The 21584-nt window shown below is 37.8% G+C and overlaps 1 protein-coding gene across 2 annotated transcripts; it reads left to right on the top strand.

Moving 5' to 3' along the window:
* The first annotated feature begins 1438 nt into the window (after positions 1 to 1438).
* Positions 1439 to 21249, top strand: LOC132119441 (transcription initiation factor TFIID subunit 4-like). Of its 2 annotated transcripts, none has more exons than XM_059529404.1 (15): positions 1439 to 3023; positions 4834 to 4973; positions 6260 to 6373; positions 6483 to 6575; positions 8714 to 8836; positions 9568 to 9657; positions 10276 to 10455; positions 11900 to 12044; positions 12150 to 12222; positions 17072 to 17241; positions 17335 to 17471; positions 17683 to 17802; positions 17972 to 18028; positions 18117 to 18236; positions 20723 to 21249. In XM_059529404.1, exons 1-15 carry the CDS (start codon positions 2318 to 2320, stop codon positions 20888 to 20890), a joined length of 2436 nt encoding a protein of 811 aa, XP_059385387.1. In that variant the 5' UTR covers positions 1439 to 2317; the 3' UTR covers positions 20891 to 21249. The 2 variants fall into 2 exon arrangements, with proteins under 2 accessions (XP_059385387.1, XP_059385386.1); XM_059529403.1 differs by having other exon boundaries at positions 6480 to 6575.
* The last annotated feature ends 335 nt before the right edge of the window (positions 21250 to 21584 follow it).

Here is a 21584-nt window from a genome sequence, read left to right as displayed (position 1 = left end):
CATAATGCAGAGAACATATAATTTTCGAGAACAGGGTTGTCAATGAGAAGAAGGTCTACCTTGCAACATGACCCAAAGCACAAAGCAAAACTGAGCACACATTGGTTGAAGGAGAAAAAGGTGAATGTCCTTGCATGGCCTAATCAGAGCCCAGACTTAAACCCCACTGAAAATCTGTGGAATCGCTTGAAGACTGGAGTCCAAAAATGGTCACTATAAAATTTAACTGAACATGAGCAGTTCTGCACAGTAGAGTGGGCAAATATTGTAAAGTTAGTAGAGTAATATCTCAACATTTTCCAACTCAAGTGATTCTGTTTTTTTCTTCTTTTTTTTTCTCTGACATTATGATGTTATATCTTTCATTTTGATATATAAGTTGCACTGAGTAAAAACAGCAGGATAAAACAAAAACTGTCCATCTTCATTTCATGCCGCAACGCAACAAAATGTGGGGGTGATTCTTTTCTATACCCACTGTATAAAAGTAATGTTTTAATACTTTATATACATTGGCAATATGTTAAAAAAGCACTTAAAGAGTAACAATATAGAAATGAAGCCGTGGCCAAATGTTTTGAGAATGACACAGATATTAATTTTTTCACAAAGTCTGCTGCCTCAGTTTTTATGATGGCAATTTGCATATACGCCTGAATGTTATGAACAGTGATCAGATGAATTGCAATTAATTACAAAGTCCCTCTTCACCATGAAAATGAACTTAATCCCAAAAACATTTCCTCCGCATTTCAGCCTTGCCACAAAGGACCAGCTGACATCATGTCAGTGATTCTCTCATTAACACAGCTGAGAGTGTTGATGAGGACAAGGCTAGAGATCACTCTGTCATGCTGACTGAGTAAAATAACAGACTGGAAGCTTTAAAAGGAGATTTGAAATCGTTGGTCTTCCTCTGTTAACTTACCTGCAAGAAAACAGGTGCAGTCACCATTGCTTTGCACAAAAAGAAGAAGAGTCGAGAAGAGTCTATTAAAGTTTTCTGGGTGGGGGGGACTGCTCAGCTGTACGAATTGAGATTGGGAGGTCATTCCACCAGCTGAGCACAGTCCAGGAAAAGGTCCGTGAGATTTTGAACCTCTTTGGGTTGGCACCACAAGGCGTCGTTCTCTTGCAGAACGCAAGCTTCTGGAATACGTATTTTATTTCAACATTTTATTTCAGTATTATATTTACACAAAATGCTTGCAAAATTAAGACATTTTACATTTGTAGTTAACACAGTGCAATAGAGGATTAAATGCAATAGCAAAAATATAACGTGTAAACCATGTAACGTTAACGGAGCAAAGTAAACGTGGGGATACTGTAAGTCAAAAGGTTTTGAGCATAGGCTGTATGAGTAGGAACCCTGTGTGAACTATGCATGCAGTTGCACGCGTGCCCTCTATGGCCAGTCACGCTGGTAGAGGTGTGGCGCCTTTTCACGCTTTCAACACAGACGCTTCAAAACACGGGGCCATCTTGGGGGAAGACAGCCTGCTGTGAAGTTCACCGAATAGCCGCTACACGCTTTATAACCAACACATAACATCTAAGAGTGCCTCTAGATAGACCTAAGAGCAATCTGCATACAAATCAATGGTTGTTTTTCAATTTCAAAAGGCCCTTTTCTCGATGACAGACCGACTCCGATCGCGCCCTCCGCCAGAATCAACTGACGTTTCACATGTCCCGCCTCCACGCAGGCAGACAACCAATGAGGGCTCCGCTAAAGTCCAGCGTAATGACGTTTCAGCTTCTGCGCGCATGCGCAATGTCATTTTGTCCAAAGCTCCTCACTGTTCACATCGAAGATGGCGGCAGGCTTTGACCTGCTATATAAGGATTTCAGTATTAAAAGAGTGGGAAAGAAACTTTTTACCGATACTTCAAGTTGTATTAGATTAGAGGTTTCCACATCTTGTCACAATAAGTTTGAGGTAAGCGCCCAGGCAGCCGGAAAATCACCCCGCTGACTCCGAGAAAAGAGGCAATTCAACTAACTGTTAGCTAATGTTGACATTCTGCGAGCTCGTGCACATATGAACATAATGAAAGCTGCTGCTCTTCAAGTGTGCTAGATGATTATTTGTCCCAAGAGCATTGTTACTAGTGGACTTGAGGTGACACGGGCGCTTGTCAAATCTGTGTTGACGTTGTGACACGAGACTCCCCTTCACTCACGCTTGTTCCTTCGAAAAGCAACTGGAGGAAAAAGCGGATGAAAACCCAAACTTCCTGAACTGATGTGCCAGAGGCACAGATGGAAGACAGCTAAGGCGATCCAGGTTTTTTTTTTTTTTTTTTTAATGCTATGGTAACTACTTTGATCGGGACGTCCACAGTGCAAACTTTGAACGGAGGCAATGCAATGGATCCGCACACTGAAAGCGGCACTCCAGTGTCCAGTGGCCCATCATCATCATCATCACCGGACGACGCTTCAGCCTCTGTCCCAGTTGTTAATAACGGGCCCGGGGTGGCGAAAGGACTCGGAAACGTCACTGTCGCCCCAAACCCAAACACAGTGATTCAGTCTTCATATGGGAATCCTCCAGCGGCGGCATCCAGTGCAGGACCCTCTGTGACAGTTGTCAGGACATCTATGCAAACTGCTGGAACAGGTTTAACTATTAACGGGAGTAATAATAATAATAACAACACCGTTTCGACGACTGTAGCCAATGTAGCGACCCCGGGAATAACTACTACTGCTATTGCTACTTCTACTACTACTACAACGACCCCTGTTTTGATGAACCAGACTCCTGCTTCTGTCCCAGCGAGCAAGTCCGAGGCTACTAAAACTATCATCCAGCCCGCCGGCACCATGACTCTCGGCCCTGCAATGGCCAAGGGGGCTGTTTTGCAAGGGGTTTCGAGAACTGTAGCTCCGGCAACTGTTGCAGCAGCAGCGGGATCGAGCCCTGCCATCAGGGCCATTGCGCCACAGGTGTTAGCGCCCCGACTCCCTCAGAGCACCCCGGGACAGAACATCCAGAATATCCAGCTACCTCCAGGTACCCTCGATCACACTAGCAATCCCCTTAAATGTGTGTATAATGATTGGAATTTGTGTAATGAAGAAGTTGTAGAGATTTTAACAGCCACCTGTGATCTCGTGCTAAGATTGTGCGTGCGTGTTGAGATCGATGCGCGCGCTGCACTGGAAACATACTGCACACAACAACAGCAGAGCGGTTAAAGTTCCCGAAATTTATATTAAGTATAGTTCTCCCTGGAATTGCACATCCTTACAACCTGCATATCTTTCTTTATTGTGCACAACACAAAAGAAGATTTCAGGCATAATGACAGCTTCATTCACTTTCACTGTATGGGAAGAAAAGATCCATTTTGCTTAACATCATCTTTTGTGCTCAGAAGAGAAAGGGCCTACAGACTTGCAACAACATAAGAGCAAGTAAATTATGATTTTTTTTTTTAATAAACTGCATTTATGCATAAGTTAAAAAGCTTGTTGATATCAGCATATCTTCTTCCAAGTGAGTTTTTCCACCTTAAGGTATTTTAACAGTAGTAACTGAATTTGAAGAACATGTTGGGTTAAAGTTTGGCCAATTATTATAGTGCTTGCAAATATATTATTCTTTGTTTTGTAAATACTTATTAAAGTTTATATTCTTCCATTCACTTTCAGTGCTAAAATGTTTAAAATCTTTTTTTAAGCATATTTCAGCATCTTTTTAAAAACATAAATTCATAATGTAACAAATTGAATCTAATCTAAATCTAAACTGTAAAAATAACACAATCTGCTAAGTGGTGATGATATTGGTCCCACATCTTGAGTTGTGGCCTAATGGTTAGAGAGTCAGTACTGTAACCCAAAGGTCACAGGTTTGAGTCTCAGTTTCTGCAGGGATTGTAGGTGGTGGGGGAGTGAAGGACCAATGCTCTTCCACCGTCAAACCCCCAACTGCTTCCCGGGCGCCTTAGGAAAAAATGCTGCCCACTGCTTCGAATGTGTGTTCGTGGTGTGTGTGTTTGTTTACTACTCACTGCTGTGTGTGTGCGCACTTGGATGGCTAAAATTCAGAGCCCCAATTCTGAGTATGGGACATCATGAGACACCATACTTGGCTATACTACACGTCACTTTCACTTGATGTGATATGACATTGCAGGGTAAAATTCACCAAACTTTCAAAATCTTAAGTTCTTAGGGTGAGACTTCAGTGTTTGCATACATGTAAATGAAAAGTGTAGTGTGACTGCCATTTTTCTTATGACTGTATGCTCTGGTCATTCTGACAAGCCTGTTGTCTGGCTAGACAGACTACTTGACAGGTTTTTCCACAACAGGCCATCTGGATTCTCCATCCAACAGTTTCTGTTCAGAACACATCCGTTGGTTCACACGGTAACGGAGACAGAGTGTGTAGGGTTCTCAATGTGCTGTGCAAATACAGGCCACCAACTGTGCACTTTATTCTTCATGCCTCTAAGCAGGGCATGGTTGCCAGAATTGACTCCAGTTAGATCAATAGGAAATAGCGTTGGGTGATATGCTCTATAGTCACATCGTCCTGTCGTTTCTGATTGGCCATTGCATTCATAACACACGCAACACTGTGAAACTGTGAATGAAGAAATATAATGGAACAAATAAGCCCTAATATTAATTAGTATTACTAGCTTGATAATAATAATAATAATAATCGTCTTGCCATCATCAAAGGTATCAGCCACAGGTGATATCCCTATTGTCTATCAGCACAACCCTAATAGGAAAAGTGCACTAATGAATAACAATTTACATGGCAAGTGATGTCGTCTTTTCTATATGTGTGATGTTTGTGTGCGCAGGTATGGTGTTGGTGCGTAGTGACAGTGGTCAGTTACTGATGATCCCACAGCAGATGTTGGCACAGATGCAGGCCCAGTCTCAGGCCGCCCGCCCTGCTGCCCCCAGCAGCACCAACCCTGGGCAGATCACCTCTGCACAGGTAATGCCTTCTGACCGTCCCGAACTGAATTGACATCAGCAGTACAAATTTCAAAATAACTGCAAACAATAAATGCATTTGTGGTTATATATAGACTTTTTGTGTTATTAATGTTGCATATCAGATGCATGTTTTTAACAACAAGGTTTTTTTTCTCTGCTGGACTAAATGGCTGTTCATTTTTGTGGTAGGGCCAGTGACAATTTGGAAATGCAGAAAAAACCCTGAACAACCTGGCCAGTAGTTCAGAAGTTTACTTGCCTTGTGGCAATTTCTCTTCATGCCACCACAAATATATGATCAATAGCTATATCTTAAACAGCACATCACAGGAATAAATTATTATTTAAAAATATATTAAAACACAAAACATAAAAATACATTGTAATACTCTTTCACACTTTTTATTTTTATATTTATACATATTTTTTGAATCTGTATTTATGATCAATGCACCCTTTGTAGCTTACAAGACCTTTTTTGAAAACTTTTAAAAAGTAGTGAATTCCATGTGTGCATAAATACATAAATACACTATTGTTAGGAAACAGTGGAATATGGTGTGTAAAGTCACTGATTTGTTTTATAATTTTTATCCATTCTTAGTGATACTTTCAAGACTATATAAAATAAGTAGTTTTGAAATGACAACAAATTCTCATCTGTGCTAGGCTAGATAATGTAACTTTAAATGAGATTTGACAACATTGTTCATTCAATCACATACCGTATTTTCCGGACTATAAGTCACACTTTTTTTCATAGTTTGGCTGGTCCTGCGACTTACTTATCAAAATTAATTTGACATGAACCAAGAGAAATGAACCAAGAGAAAACATTACCGTCTACAGCCACGAGAGGGCGCTCTATGCTGCTCAGTGCTCCTGTAGTCTACCAAAGAAAGCATAGAGCGCCCTCTGGCGGCTGTAGAAGGTAATGTTTTCTCTTGGTTCTTGGTTCTAAATAAATGCGATTTATAGTCCAGTGCGACTTATATATGTTTTTTTCCTCATCATGATGTCTTTTTGGACTGATGTGACTTATACTCAGGTGCGACTTATAATCCGAAAAATACGGTAAATATAATGTTTTACGGCATAAAATGATTGACAGCACAAGTCCAGAGTAAGTGAGAGTTTTGCCAGCTAGCCAAAAAACTCTCTAATTGGCCCTGGGACATTGGCCATCTTTATTGTTAGGCCGTAAGATAATGAAATCAGCTAACTAGTTGGTTCCATGCTTTTTTAAAATTCTTTGCTTGTTGATGTATACCTGTATACCTGCAGGCACCTGGAACTCCTCTAATGGCACGGCAGGTGACTCCTACCAGCATCATAAAGAAGGGCTCTCCTACAGCCAGCAGCACGGCCACTACCACACTCCAGAGACCACCTGTACAGGTAGCTATAAAAGACACATCACCTAGAAACAGCCCCTTTAATAATGACACCAATCAGTCTGGGCTGTTATATTCTCTGTGTACACTCTTTCACTCTGCTGTGTCAGCAGGCTTCTTCTGTGGGTGCCGTGTTGTCAGTGCAGGCAGGAACCGCCCAGAGGACTGTGACTGCTGCCACGGGGACCACTGTCTCCTCAGCAACGGTGAGAGGCTGCACTAACGTAGCAGTCACACAAATGGTCCTGGTCATTTAACTGCATGATTAAAGGTTTCTTGAAAGGTCTATAAACTGACCTGATTATATATGTTTAACGGCTGTTGAAAATGAGTAAACCTAAATGAACCAATGGCACTTTTCCATGGTACGACACGGCTCGGCACGGTTTGCGTTTCCACTGCAGTTTAGTATGGCTTTAGAGTGGGCAGAATTATTTACATGTTGTTATAGTTACGCCACCTCTACTGCCACGACTCCAAAAAAAAAATTTTTTTCATTCCACGTCGCCCCATCAAGCTTTTCGTTGGATCCGCTCCTCTGCTATCAATGAGAGGAATGGCTGAACTTCTGCAACAGACAGCAAAACTCTTTGGTTGTTAAATAAAGGTGCGCTCCTTTAAAACAGTTGCGTTCGACCCCTCGCTGGCTGTGTTGATTTAAATCTAGTGGTTCTTTTGTGTTGCAAGTTCAGTGACTATCTCTCCGGCCAATGCGTGATCATCAGTAGGGCTGGGTATTGTTCAGAATCTTTCGATCCGGTGCCAATTTCGATACCTCAGTTTCGATACTGGTTCCTAACGATACTTTTTCGATACCATATTTTTTTTAATCCATTTCAACATCAACACAAATACATTAAACACAAAACTTTTATTTTTCACCTTAATTAAAACAAATTCTGGTAACACTTCACACTCAGGATAACATTATTAATACAACTGGTTGTGTTATTTTGGATAGGGGTGTGCCAGCAGACACTCAGGATTGGTATCAATCCTAACTTGGCCAAAATTAACAAAAAAAGAGAAACCTTTTTGCCACAACATGAAAATATTATAAATAAATAAATAAACAAATTATATTGTGTACAGGCTAATATTGAACCAACTAAAATGCAAAAAAATTTAGTCATCGTTCTGCTATGGTTTATTTTCATAATAGGTAAACACAGGTCACAAGTTAACACGGTCACATTTCCTTGATTCAGCAGCTGCACAATGTGATGCCGAGAGTCCTGTCTTGAATCCAGAGATCTTGAGCTGATTCTGTGTAGATCGGTAGCTCGGTGGTTCGTGACTGTGGTCTTGCGGCGCGCCATCTTTTAACGCATGTTCGTAACCCGCGCCAACACAGACATACTTTGTTTTTATTTTTTTTGTTTATCCTACTTACTTCAGCCGCGAAACGGGCGATCATACTAATAACTTGTAATCTTTACAAGAATATCAGAGTCATGCATTGAGCATGTCTGCGTTTATTAGACACTTAATATCACGTCAGTTTGTGCTTTCAGAATCGCCGAATCTGCTGCCGTTGTTCCAGCACATCTGCAGCGGAGACCTAAACCAGGAAGTTAATAACACGGTAACCAGTTAAACCGTAACACCGGCTTTGGTTGCAAAACTCTTATCGCATATGTTGCACTTTGCTGACTCGGCATCCACTTTAATAAAGTGTAGCCACACTTTAGATCTCTTTGGTATTGTAAAACGGAAACGTTTTGAGAAAAAACAACTACACTTGTGTTGTGTGACTGCGAGTATCTCAGAAATCCTCCCCGTCACGTCACGTGGTGGTGGACAGCCAATAACGGCGAATTTAGGTCCTTACATGCACGTATGCTACAAGCTCACACAGACACAACCGCTTTGCAAAAAAAAAAAAAAAAACGCAGCTTGGCTTTTGGAACCGAAATTTGGCACCGAAAGATAAATAATCTTTCGATACTCAAAGTATCAAAGTTTTTCGTTCGATACCATAAAGGCATTGAAGTTCGGTACCCAGCCCTAATCAGCAGAGTTTAATCATCATGTTTTGGTAATGGTAGGGTTCACCTGGAACCTTAACCGAGGTGGTAGAAAAAAAAAAAGTACCAGGTACTGGACCCAGTGGAAAACCCCCCAAAAGTGAACTGTTCCAAGCCGTACCATGCAGTGGAAAAGCACCATAACTGTTCTCAGAGTGGAAATCCCCTGATATCCCAATTTGATGCAAGACTCTTTCGATGCTAATAAATCTTAACCTGAACATTTGTATGTATCCAAGGTATAGATGCAAGATAACCTTAAGCTGCTGATGAGTAAAACTACTTTGTGCTACTGCAGTCACTTATCTTTTCTATAGGAGACGATGGAGAACGTTAAGAAATGTAGGAACTTCTTGTCTACGCTGATAAAGCTGGCCACTAGCGGTAAGCAGTCATCAGAGACTGTCGCCAACGTTAAAGAGCTGGTCAAGAACCTGCTGGTAAGTTTTAGAGGTTGACTGCATGTTTGTGACATTTTTATCATGACATTTTTTCTTTTCTTAAAATGTAAAAATGGAATTGAACAGATTCACTTTGTGACTGTTGAATGAGTTTGTATACATTAATATTATTATTAATATTATTATTATTAATAGTAATATTAATAAATATTGCAACTGAAAATAACCCTTTTCTATTTTTATAGGATTTTTTTTATTATTCCTGTGCCATTAGATAGTATATTATTAATTATACTTTATTATGCTATATTTTTTTTTCCATTTAAAATGGAAAAGTTTTATTGAAAAGTGTAATTGAAAAATGTATTCAAATTGATTTAAATCATTAAATAATTTGCCTGCAGAAAATGTACTTAAGCTGCATGTACTCATGAAGTTTGTGTAAAATCTGATGATTATGATGTGCTTTAATTGAAACAATCTGACTTTTTATGTAAAGATATTCAGATGCTCATTGTCAAAATTTTGCTTAGTTAAATAGAAATAGTAAAGAATCATATATATTTATTCTATATTTTTTCTATATTTTATTCTTCAGGTTTTCTTTGTTTGACATCTTTAAAATTCTAAAATGTTTATTTTAAATGAATATCTGAATATGCTCTCAGACTTTTGAACCCACTGTATTATTCATGGATTGTAGGGGATATGAACCTCTAAATATGCTGAAATGTCCATCTGTGTGAGTTGTTTTTGTTTGTACCATTTAGGAAGGAGCGATTGAAGCAGAGGAGTTCACCAGCAGACTCTACAAAGAGCTCAACTCCTCTCCTCAGCCTTATCTAGTGCCTTTCCTTAAGGTAAAGATCTTACATTATTATGAAAATGTAACTAAATTATTGTGATTAGGAAACAGGTAATTATAGAGTAATTACATTTACATTTACATTTATTCATTTAGAAGACGCTTTTATCCAAAGTGACTTACAGATGAGGACAGTGGAAGCAATCAAAAACAACAAAAAGAGCAATGATATATAAGTGTTATAACAAGTCTCAGTTAGTTTAACACAGTACACGTATTTAAATAATATAATTAAAAAAACAACAAAAAAAACATTTACATTTAATTAATTATTGTAAGTGTCTACTAATTGGAGGGAAAATCATTTAAGAGAGACCTGGGATTAAGTTTAAATACAATGTTTATTGAGCAAGCTTGTTATCTTATTTAACCCTGTTTCACAAAGCACACGTGAGCAACATGTTCATTTCGGTGGTTGTGTTAATGCATTGCATCTTATTCACTGCCTGCATAAGCTGCACAGTGCTGCTTCGCTAAAGTGAATAGGCAAATTGATTTGGATGAAACCGTTATTTGCAACTGCTTATATGACGATTTATTACTAGCCAAAACTGTATAATTGGTGCCGCCTGTTTCCCACAGTGAATCCCTTCTTTTGCATGTGTTTCCTCAGAGGAGTCTCCCAGCTCTGAGACAACTCACTCCTGACTCCACGGCCTTCATCCAGCAGAGCCAGGCCCTTCAGGCGCCCGTTGTGGTGCTAACCAGCACCAACACCACTGCTGCCACCGCCACAGCCCCTCGCACGCTCATCCAGCCTGCCCTCAGCAACTCCAGCCAGACCGCCTCTCTGGTAAACACAGATCTACATGCATAATGTACCTGATGTGTTGTTTAGTGAGATTCAAGGACACTGTTGGGATTATTAATGCTTAACAGCACATTTCAGGTAAAATTAGGTGTTTAGTCTTAATTTGCACTTAGCTAAATAACTGGAGTTTAAATTATTGAATGGTAATGCCTGTATTTTCCTTGCAGCAAAGTAAAAAATTCACTCTGAGCAGTGTCGATTAATACAATAGAAAAACATTATATGCATATTATTAACTGATGTTTCTTACACATTGGTGTGGGATATTGACTGTTGGTGACATTTTTGTGCCTGATAATACGGATAAAGGACAAGGGTTAAGAATTGTGAACTGGTTCTTATTCATTACCGGGTTCATTAAAGGGTATTAAATGATTTCTATGACACAGTTTGGTTAATATTTCTTGAATGTCTGCTTTTTTCACTAAAGTGGACAGAACACCCTTTTAAAATGCTATGATTGTGTTTCTTGGACTGCATCAACAAACTGGTATAGACACTGCAACGCAACTGGTCAGTCTGATTCACGAATACATTTTTTCATGGTTTATGTGTACTTGAGGGTCATGAGACTTAAATCAGTGTTAAAGGGATAGTTCACCAAAAAATGAAAATTCTGTCATCATTTACTCACCGTCATGTCGTTTCAAACCTGTATGAGTTGCTTTCTTACAGTATGTAGAACATAAAAAGATATTTTGAAGATTGCTGGTAATCAAACTGTTGGTGGATTCCCATTGACTTCCATAGAAGGGAAAAAAATTACATTGGAAGTAAATGGGAACCATTACAGGTTTGAAATGACATGACGGTGAGTACATGATGACAGAAGTTTCATTTTTGGGTGATGTATCCCTTTAACGTGTGACAAGTGTAGTTAAAGATACCCATTCAAAATAGTTTTGTTGAAATAAAGGGAAATGCAGTTATAATGAGGTAATGAGGTTAAATTAATTTTGAGCCCTATTCTACATATTGTTATTAGTATTTAATAATAATAATAATAACTGCTATTATTATGATAAACAAATAATATTATTATAATTATTATTAACAGATATTTATAAAATGTATACAATATCAATAATAATTATTAATCCATATATATATATATATATATATATATATATATATATATATATATATATATATATATATATATATATATATGGATTAATAATTATTATTGATATTTATAAAATATATACAATATCAATAATAATTATTAATCCATATATATATATATATATATATATATATATATATATATATATATATATATATATAGAACAAAAATATATATACATGATTGCTTACACTTCCATCAGCTGGCCTAAAATTCTCTCACACCCATCTTTGAGTCTTGTGAAGTACATTTTTTCCCATATGTTGTGATTATAGAATGGCATTCACTGTCGTTGTTCAGGTGTTGCAGCCCCCACAGCAGGGGGCAATAGTGAAGCCCCCTCAGGTTACCCTGACGACCACTCCCATGGTGACTCTCAGGGGTCAACCCCATGGCCACATAGTGGTGGGTCAGCCTCAGGTGCAGCTCAAACAGATCCAGACAGGTGAGTGTGTCCATCAGATCCGTCACTGCCTGTTTTGTGTTTCATAGTATAATGACACAAGACATAACTTCTCTCTCTCTCTCTCTCTCTCTCTCTCTCTCTCAGTCGCTGTGAAGCAGGGTGTTGTGAGTAGCACTCAGAAGAATAAAGCAAAGGATGGTGCTGGAGGAACTTTCAGGTTCGTGTTGTGTTCATTTAACTTTTCTGCTGGCATTTAAAAAAAAAAAAAAAAAAAAAAAAAACATTGTACGCAGCATGAGTAATACAAGTTTGGCTAAACTGATTGTGATGAAAAGATCCTGCTTTTTCATCGAGTTTAATTTATTTTAAGATGTACGCAGTAGAGGTTGAACGAAATGGGTTTTTCAATGGCCGATGCCGATATTTAGAAATCATGGCAGCCAATGTCCTCGATGGATGGAAAATCTATTTGTGGCGGTCAGTTTTGATTTAGTGATGAGCCCTTTTCAATTCAATTCAATTCAAGTTTATTTGTATAGCGCTTTTTACAATACAAATCGTTACAAAGCAACTTTACAGAAAATTATGTTTCTACAATATTTAGTAGTAGCTAGTAGTTTGTGCACGTTTGACAGGATTTTAGAAAAATAAAAATAATAATAATAATAATACAAGACGTAGTCAGCTAGATGATGAACTATCAATATTATTAATTAATAGTAATTATAGGATGCAGTCACACATGTAGCAATAATTGTTAGTTCTGTTTGTTGATTCAAGGTTAGCATCATCTGGGGTCCTCTGAGGGTCAGCATCATCTCTTCTCAGGTGTTCTGGATCCAGACTGGAGCTTGTGTAAATCCTAGTGGCAAAACATAGAAACAAAATAGAGACATCATTAGCATAGCTTCTGATCCAACAAAGTAAAATTAGTTTAACCCAAGCTAAAGAATAAAAATGCAGATGCAACTACACTCACAATTTAAGAGATACATTATTCGAATGCTTGGCGAAAGAGATGTGTTTTTAATCTAGATTTAAACAGAGAGAGTGTGTCTGAACCCCGAACATTATCAGGAAGGCTATTCCAGAGTTTGGGAGCCAAATGTGAAAAAGCTCTACCTCCTTTAGTGGACTTTGCTATCCTAGGAACTACCAAAAGTCCAGCGTTTTGTGACCTTAGGGTGCGTGATGGGTTGTAGCGTGGTAGAAGGCTAGTTAGGTACGCAGGAGCTAAACCATTTAGGGCCTTATAGGTAAGTAATGATAATTTGTAACTGATACGGAACTTAATAGGTAGCCAGTGCAGAGACTGTAAAATAGGGGTAATATGATCATATTTTCTTGACCTGGTAAGGACTCTAGCTGCTGCATTTTGGACGACCTGTAGCTTGTTTATTGACGAAGCAGGACAACCACCTAGAAGTCCATTACAATAGTCCAGTCTAGAGGTCATCGAAGCATGAACTAGCTTTTCTGCATCAGAAACAGATAACATGTTTCGTAGCTTGGCAATGTTTCTAAGATGGAAGAATGCAGTTTTTGTAACATTGGAAATATGATTTTCAAAAGACAAATTGCTTTCCAATATAACACCCAGATTTCTGACTGTAGAGGAAGTAACAGTACATCCGTCTAGTTGCAGATTGTAATCTACAAGATTCTGTGTGGTGTTTTTTGGTCCAATAATTAATATCTCTGTCTTATCCGAATTTAATTGGAGAAAATTATTTGTCATCCAATCTTTTACATTTTTAACACACTCTGTTAGCTTAGATAATTGGGAAGTTTCATCTGGTCTCATTGAAATATATAGCTGAGTATCATCAGCATAACAATGGAAGCTAATTCCGTATTTTCTAATAATATTACCAAGGGGCAACATGTATATTGAAAATAGAAGGGGACCTAGGACGGATCCTTGTGGCACTCCATATTTTACTGATGATAAATGAGATGACACCCCATTTAAGTAAACAAAATGGTAGCGATCGGACAGGTAGGATCTAAACCATCTTAGAGCCTGCCCTTGAATACCTGTATAGTTTTGTAATCGATCTATGAATATGTCATGATCTATGGTGTCGAACGCAGCACTAAGATCAAGTAAGACTAGAAATGAGATGCAGCCTTGATCTGACGCAAGAAGCAGGTCATTTGTAATTTTAACAAGTGCAGTTTCTGTGCTATGGTGGGGCCTAAAACCTGACTGAAATTCTTCATACAGATCATTTTTATGCAGGAAGGTGCTCAATTGAGCAGACACAACTTTTTCTAAAATTTTAGACATAAATGGAAGATTTGAAATAGGCCTATAATTTGCCAGTACACTAGGATCTAGTTTTGGTTTCTTAATAAGAGGCTTGATAACCGCCAGCTTGAATGGTTTTGGGACGTGACCTAAAGATAACGACGAGTTAATGATATTGAGAAGCGGTTCTTCGGCTACAGGTAACAGCTCTTTTAGTAATTTAGTGGGTACAGGATCTAATAAACATGTTGTTGGTTTAGATACAGTGATAAGTTTATTTAGCTCTTCCTGTCCTATATTTGTAAAGCACTGCAGTTTATCTTTGGGTGCGATGGATGAAACTGAAGTGTTAGATGCTGTAGAATCTACATTCGCTATTGTATTTCTAATGTTATCTATTTTATCAGTGAAGAAATTCATAAAGTCATTACTATTTAACGTTGGTGGAATATTTGAATCAGGTGGCGTCTGGTAATTTGTTAATTTAGCCACTGTGCTAAATAAAAACCTTGGATTGTTTTGGTTATTTTCAATGAGTTTGTGGATATGCTCTGCCCTAGCAGTTTTTAGAGCCTGTCTATACCTGGACATACTGTTTTTCCATGCAATTTTAAAAACTTCCAAGTTAGTTTTTCTCCATTTGCGTTCAAGACTACGAGTTACTTTCTTGAGAGAGTGAGTATTACTGTTATACCATGGCACAGTACGTTTTTTTTCTCTAACCTTTTTCAATTTGATGGGGGCAACAGCTTCTAATGTATTAGAGAAAATAGTGCCCATGTTGTCAGTAATTTCGTCTAATTCATGTGTATTTTTGGGTACAAATAGCAGTTGAGATAGATCAGGCAGGTTATTTGCGAATCTGTCTTTGGTGGCTGGAACAATAGTTCTGCCCAGACGGTAACGCTGAGACATATAGTTAATATCAGTTATACGCAGCATGCACGATACAAGGAAATGGTCTGTAATATCATCACATTGGGGTACAATATCTATAGCAGTAAGATCGATTCCATGCGATATAATTAGATCTAGTGTATGATTAAAACGATGAGTGGGCCCGGTGACATTTTGCTTGACTCCAAAGGAGTTTATTAGGTCAGTAAACGCAAGTCCTAATGTATCATTTGCATTATCAACGTGAATATTAAAATCTCCCATGATTAGCGCCTTATCAACTGTAACTAGAAGGTCTGAGAGGAAATCTGCAAATTCTTTTAGGAATTCTGTATACGGCCCTGGTGGTCTATACACAGTAGCCAGAGCAAGAGATACATTAGATTTCTTTTGCATGTCTGACAGTGTAACATTTAGCAGAAGTATTTCAAAAGAGTTATACCTGTATCCTGTTTTCTGGGTAACATTGAGAATATCACTATATATTGTTGCAACACCTCCACCACGACCAGTCTGACGGGGCTCATGCTTATAACAGTAGTTTGATGGAGTAGACTCATTTAGACCAAAATAATCATTTGGTTTTAGCCAGGTTTCAGTCAAGCAGAGTACATCAAAACTATTTTCTGTGATCATTTCATTTACAATAACTGCTTTGGGTGTGAGTGATCTAATATTTATGAGCCCAAACTTTAAAAATTGTTTTTATTCATTTACTTTACATTTTTCTGGTTTAATTACGATAAGATTTTTTCTAGATCCTACATTATATTTTGACCTCACTATTCGGGGAACAGACACAGTCTTAATAGTTTTTACAGCACAAGTACTTTTATCATTTAAGCGGGTGGAACAAAACTCATCATAATAGTTATTAGAGAATTGTCTTACTAGTCACATGGAGCGAAGTGTCCTGGAGATGTTGTCAGAGAGCAGCTCCGCTCCGATTCTGCTGGGGTGTAATCCATCAGCGCGAAACAGCCTAGGACGCTCCCAGAAAAGATTCCAGTTATTAACAAATAGCAGTTTCTGTTCTTTACACCATGACAACAGCCATTCATTTAAAGCAAAAAGTCTACTGAACCTTTCGTGTCCTCGTCGATACGTGGGCAGTGGTCCTGACACGACGAGAGGGAGCTCCGTAACAACGATTAGCTGCCCGCCGGTGCGCCTGCCTAGAAATCTGCCTAATTTGCAGCAAATTGGCCGATGCCAGTTAATTAAAAAGTGCCAAAAATTGGCAGATAAATCGGTCGACCTCTATTACGCAGTCGTTTATGAGTGAATTATGACCATTACAGTGACATTATCATGACAATGGGTTGTGTAACAGTGTAATATAAATGTTTATACTGTAAACCAGTGTTAGTTTTGTATTATTTTAGTATTATTTGTATACTATTATAGTATTTATTATTTAGCTTATATTTTTTTAAATAAATATTTATATTTAGCTTAGTTTTAGTAATTTTAGAAATTCAACTAACATTTATTTTATTTCAGTCAGTGGTCAAACCAACATTTATACTTTTTAACTTTATGACATTTAAGTTTTTTTTATCTAAGATTTTTATTTTATATCAAATAATGAAAAAGTTTTTAGGTTGTAATTTTAGTTGACAATAACAACACTGCACTGAACATTAATAATTAAGAATGAAAAATGCATAATTTACCTTTTAAGAGTTCAAAGTATGATTTTAAAATATATTAATAGATATTACGCAGATGTATTATATACTTTTATATACTTGAAAGTATGGTAAATTGTCATTAGAGCAGTTATGCAATGTCATATTCCAGTAAGCGCATGTTTAGTAGGCATTTAGAAAGGCAGTTTTGCAGCATTTGTACAGTTAGAGAAACAGACTCTCAAACTCTTTCTAACATATATTCTTATATGCCTGAATCTGTACAGGGATGATGACGACATTAATGACGTGGCCTCAATGGCAGGCGTTAATCTTTCGGAGGAGAGCGCTCGTATCCTGGCCACCAACTCGGAGCTGGTTGGTGCAGTCACGCGGTCTTGTAAGGATGAAGCTTTCCTCTCCGCCAGCATGCTACAGCACAAGATACTAGAGATAGGTCAGCCCTCTAATCACGGCAAAATCTTTTATTCAATTTGACTAAAATGTACTGCTTACCAGAGCTAATTGTTGTTGTCCTGTATGTGGTTAGGCCAGAGGTTTGGAGTGAAGGAGCTTGGTCCCGAGGTCGTAAACTTCGTCTCTCATGCCACTCAACAGAGACTGCAAAACCTTCTAGAGAAGGTCTCATTGATCGCCCAGCAAAAGAACATGACTTACAAGGCAAGTCTGCTGACCCAGTTGGGTTGGCTCATTACAGTATGTTGATAGTAACACTTTGTTAAACCCTGCATATGTTTGATTTATGTCAGAATTGGAATTATAATCCAGAGGCTGTTACAGGTTTTTGGTCTCAAAAGCACTCCTTCCTTTATGTGTCAGCTCTTGTTTTGAGCCTGTAAGGCTGTGTGTAATTTTAATGATGTGTGTGCAGGAGGACAGTAGGTACGAGCAGGTGGAGGATGTTCGCTCTCAGCTGAAGTTCTTTGAGCAACTTGACCAGTTGGAGAAACAAAAGAAAGAAGGACAGGAGAGAGAAATTTTAATGAAAGCAGCTAAGGTCAGTAAACCACCAGCCATACTCACACACTCGCACTCCGCTTTAATACTGCTAATTTAATTGCAATTTAATATGCTTAACGGCCTTCATTTTTACACATTCATTTGATTCTAGCAGATGTCTGTGCTTTGACTGCTGGTCCTCTCTAATTGTTATTTCTGTTTTGCAGTCACGCTCACGACAAGAGGATCCCGAGCAGCTGCGGCTGAAACAGAAGGCCAAAGAGGTAAGATGGCACACCTGAGAGGTTTATCTTGTCCGAGGACCATTGTGTTTGATTATGGGTCAGAGCTGTTGTATGTGTGTGCCTACAGATGCAGCAGCAGGAATTGGCTCAGATTCGTCAGAGAGATGCCAACTTGACGGCGTTGGCGGCTATTGGACCTAGAAAGAAGAGAAAACTGGATGCTCCTTCACTTGTGACTGACGCAGAGGTATCAAAGATCTCTCCCTCAACATGGCAATCTGCTGCCCTCTTTTCCTCATCTCCTTCTGTCCCTCTTTGTGCCCTCTTTAAATCATTTAGCACCTGTTGGGTAGGTTTGAGATGTCGGGTTATGCTTCAAAGGTCGTCTCAGATTGTCACAAACAGGACAGTCTAAAGATGTAGTCACACAGCCATTTTCAGCAATTGTTTACACAATATTAAGTATATATTCAGGTATTATTCTATTTATTCATTTTTTTTTTCATATGTTCATTCACATTTTGCAGAGAAAAACTTAAAAATGTATTTAAAAAAAATTCTATATCATGCATTTTTTTGTTTCTTTATATTTGTATATTAATATTACAGTATATTATTGCAATACATTTTAACATTTTCAGCATATGATTACCATTTATTTTCCTGTTTTATGCAATTTATTTCTCATATTATTTATATACTATTTATGTCATTATATTATCGTCATTTACAAATTTTAGAGAACTTTAACGTTTGAAAACACTTTAGAAATATAATTCTATATCATGTTATTTATTTTTAGTTTATATCAGTTTATATACATATAATTACATTAATATTATATTACAATAAAGTATCAGTCCCTTTTTCAGAAAAAAAGAGATACTGTTTATGAAATTTTTATATTAATTTATTAAAAAAAAACTATTATTAAAACACAATTCTAGACATATTTAAATATATATAATTCCATATTGTTGTTTTTATTGGAAAAAAAAAATCTGACTAGTTCTGTTGTAAGATATATATATATTAGTGGTGGGCATAGATTATTTTTTAATCTAGATTAATCTCACTGTGATCTTGAAATTAATCTAGATTAATCTAGATTAAAATGGCTCATTCGAATTCTGCCAAAGGCATTCAGAATATGTGTGTTACCCAAATAAAATTGACAAACAGTAAGTCTTTGAGAAGGGGTTTATCAAGCTAGGTGGTGCATTAGAAAAGGGGCTCATCTCCTGTTTCCAAAATGCATCACAAAGTGCTTGAAAAAGCTGTAAACAAATTCCACATTGCACAAGGTGCAAACAACCTTACGCCTGTTTCACACATACTCCGTCTGCAGTGTGTGAGCAGGGCTGTAGCTGGGGTCAGCGGGGACCCGGTGAAGGTTGTACCAGTGGGCCCTGTTTGAAATGGTTTAATTTGTATGTTCGTTTATTTTTATTTATTTGTGCTATTTACTCAATGTTTACGTTTTTTTCAAGTTTGTAGTTGTCAAGGTACAGAAACCAAATAATTAAATGTAAAATAGCACTGGATAGTCTTCAATGTAAAAATGAAATATACAATCAAACCTACATTTATTCAGAAACCTTCAACATTTCTCACATTATTACAGCTTTGCTATATATATCAAAAATTATATCTGGTGTCTGAATAATTTTTGGTTTGACTGTTAAAACTACAAAGTAATTCAGTCAAGAGCAGTGAGTGATTTTCTTTCATTTTCTTGGATTAACATTACAGCAGCCAGTAGCTAAATTAGGTGCGGTCACTTTAAGAGACGATGAACTCATCCAATATAATACACATCCCATTTTTTTCCTCAACTGTTTACTTTCACTTAAGAAATAACTGACAGTTTTTTCGAGCATAATTTCCAAGGTGGATATTTTGACTTATTTTGTATGTATTTGTCGGCACAAGAGCAAAAATAAGCAAATTCGATGTTCAAGTGTTTTGAGACGCCTTTCTCTGTGTGAGCCCTGAACACCTGAACACCTGCGAGTACTGAATTGGGCTCTTTCACATCTTTTTGTTTGTTCAAACTGCGATTTGTATTTGTTCGTTCAGGTGCAGGATGGACTTCGAAGAGATCTTCGCCGAAGAGAGCTCGGTTCAGTGTCGCTGTCCATGATATGCGGCTCTCTCTCTCGTGCGCACCGAACACAGCGCGCGAGTAACCAGCTCTGTTCAGCTTTTCCGCGTCTTGTGTTTGGATGCTTTAATGTTTAAATCGACAAGCGGTAAGGCTTAAAAACATGTGGAAAAGATAAGCTTTCGTGACGATGCGCAGCAGTGGCCCGTCAACTGTCGTGAGCATCTTTTTAGGCTGGCCTCATCCAGTCGGTTATATAAAATATCAAGGTGAAAGTCATCATAGCTTGCTTATTATAGACCCAGCTCCCAACCCAACTTTGAGAATAGATTAACGGCGATATTTTTTTTATCGCCCCATAAGAGTCTCCCGTTAACGTCAATAACGGCCCACCACTAATATATATATATATATATATATATATATATAGTCATTCAATCCTATTTTCTTTTCTTCCTCAGAACTGTCACTATCAGATTAAACCAATTTTTTTCAATCTACCAACATTGGTATAAAAATGTTAGTTCAAACAGTTTAGCATTGTTGTCAAAGTTGATGTGTGTGTGTGTGTGTGTGTGTGTGTGTGTGTGTGTGTGTGTGTGTGTGTGTGTGTGTGTGTGTGTTGACAGGGCTCAGGTTTGTGCGCGAGTGCATCCGGGGGCTTAAATGCAGGAGGGTCGAGGCAGTACACTCGCCAGCGCATCACGCGTGTAAACCTCAGGGATCTGCTCTTCTGTCTAGAGAACGAGAGAAGCACCAGCCACTCACAACTCCTCTACCGAGCCCTTCTCAAATAGCAGATAGCCTGTGTCCTTCCCTCATTTCAGTCTTTAGGGCTCTTTCCCTCATTCTTTGTCATTTTTGCTGTTTTTATCATTCTCTGTCATTCCCTTTTTATCTTTCTTTATCGCTCTTTCACACTTTCTGTCACTGTCTCACATACTGACACATACAGTGATGCATTTTCCTTTACTTTCTCCAGCAGACTTGTGCTCTTCTTTTTTTCACTTTCTATAGTTTTTCTTCTTTCTTTTATTTTGACTTTTATATTGTATTTTACTTTTCAAAAATTGTGTAAAAAAAATTGCAATTATATATCTTGTTTTTCATAGAAGGTGGCTTCGTATTGTGCAAATTACCTATGTAAAACGAAGAATTCACAGTGGAACTACCCATTCATTTTATATTTGTGTTTTTATAAAGATGTTTTAAGAAATAAAAGTGGACAGTTTCTATAAAAAATAAAAAACTTGGTGTTGGTGGTGTGGTTTTATAATATAACAGTTGATGCTATAATAATCCCTAATCGTTACATTTATTTTAACAAATAGGACTGTTCACTTTAATCAACTGATTCAAATGCATGACTCTCGATTCGTTTGAATCACGAATGTTCTCTTGCCCGCAGTTTTTGGTGTTGTTAGTGTCATTTTATATATAACATTTATTACTAGGTTATGTGTTTAATGTGGCGCTCTCCCAACCTCAACG

Source organism: Carassius carassius, chromosome 38 (assembly GCF_963082965.1).
Source record: "Carassius carassius chromosome 38, fCarCar2.1, whole genome shotgun sequence".
Classification (NCBI taxonomy): domain Eukaryota; kingdom Metazoa; phylum Chordata; class Actinopteri; order Cypriniformes; family Cyprinidae; genus Carassius; species Carassius carassius.
The sequence above is the reverse complement of the archived record's forward strand: the minus strand, read 5'-3'. Positions and strand labels throughout refer to the sequence as shown.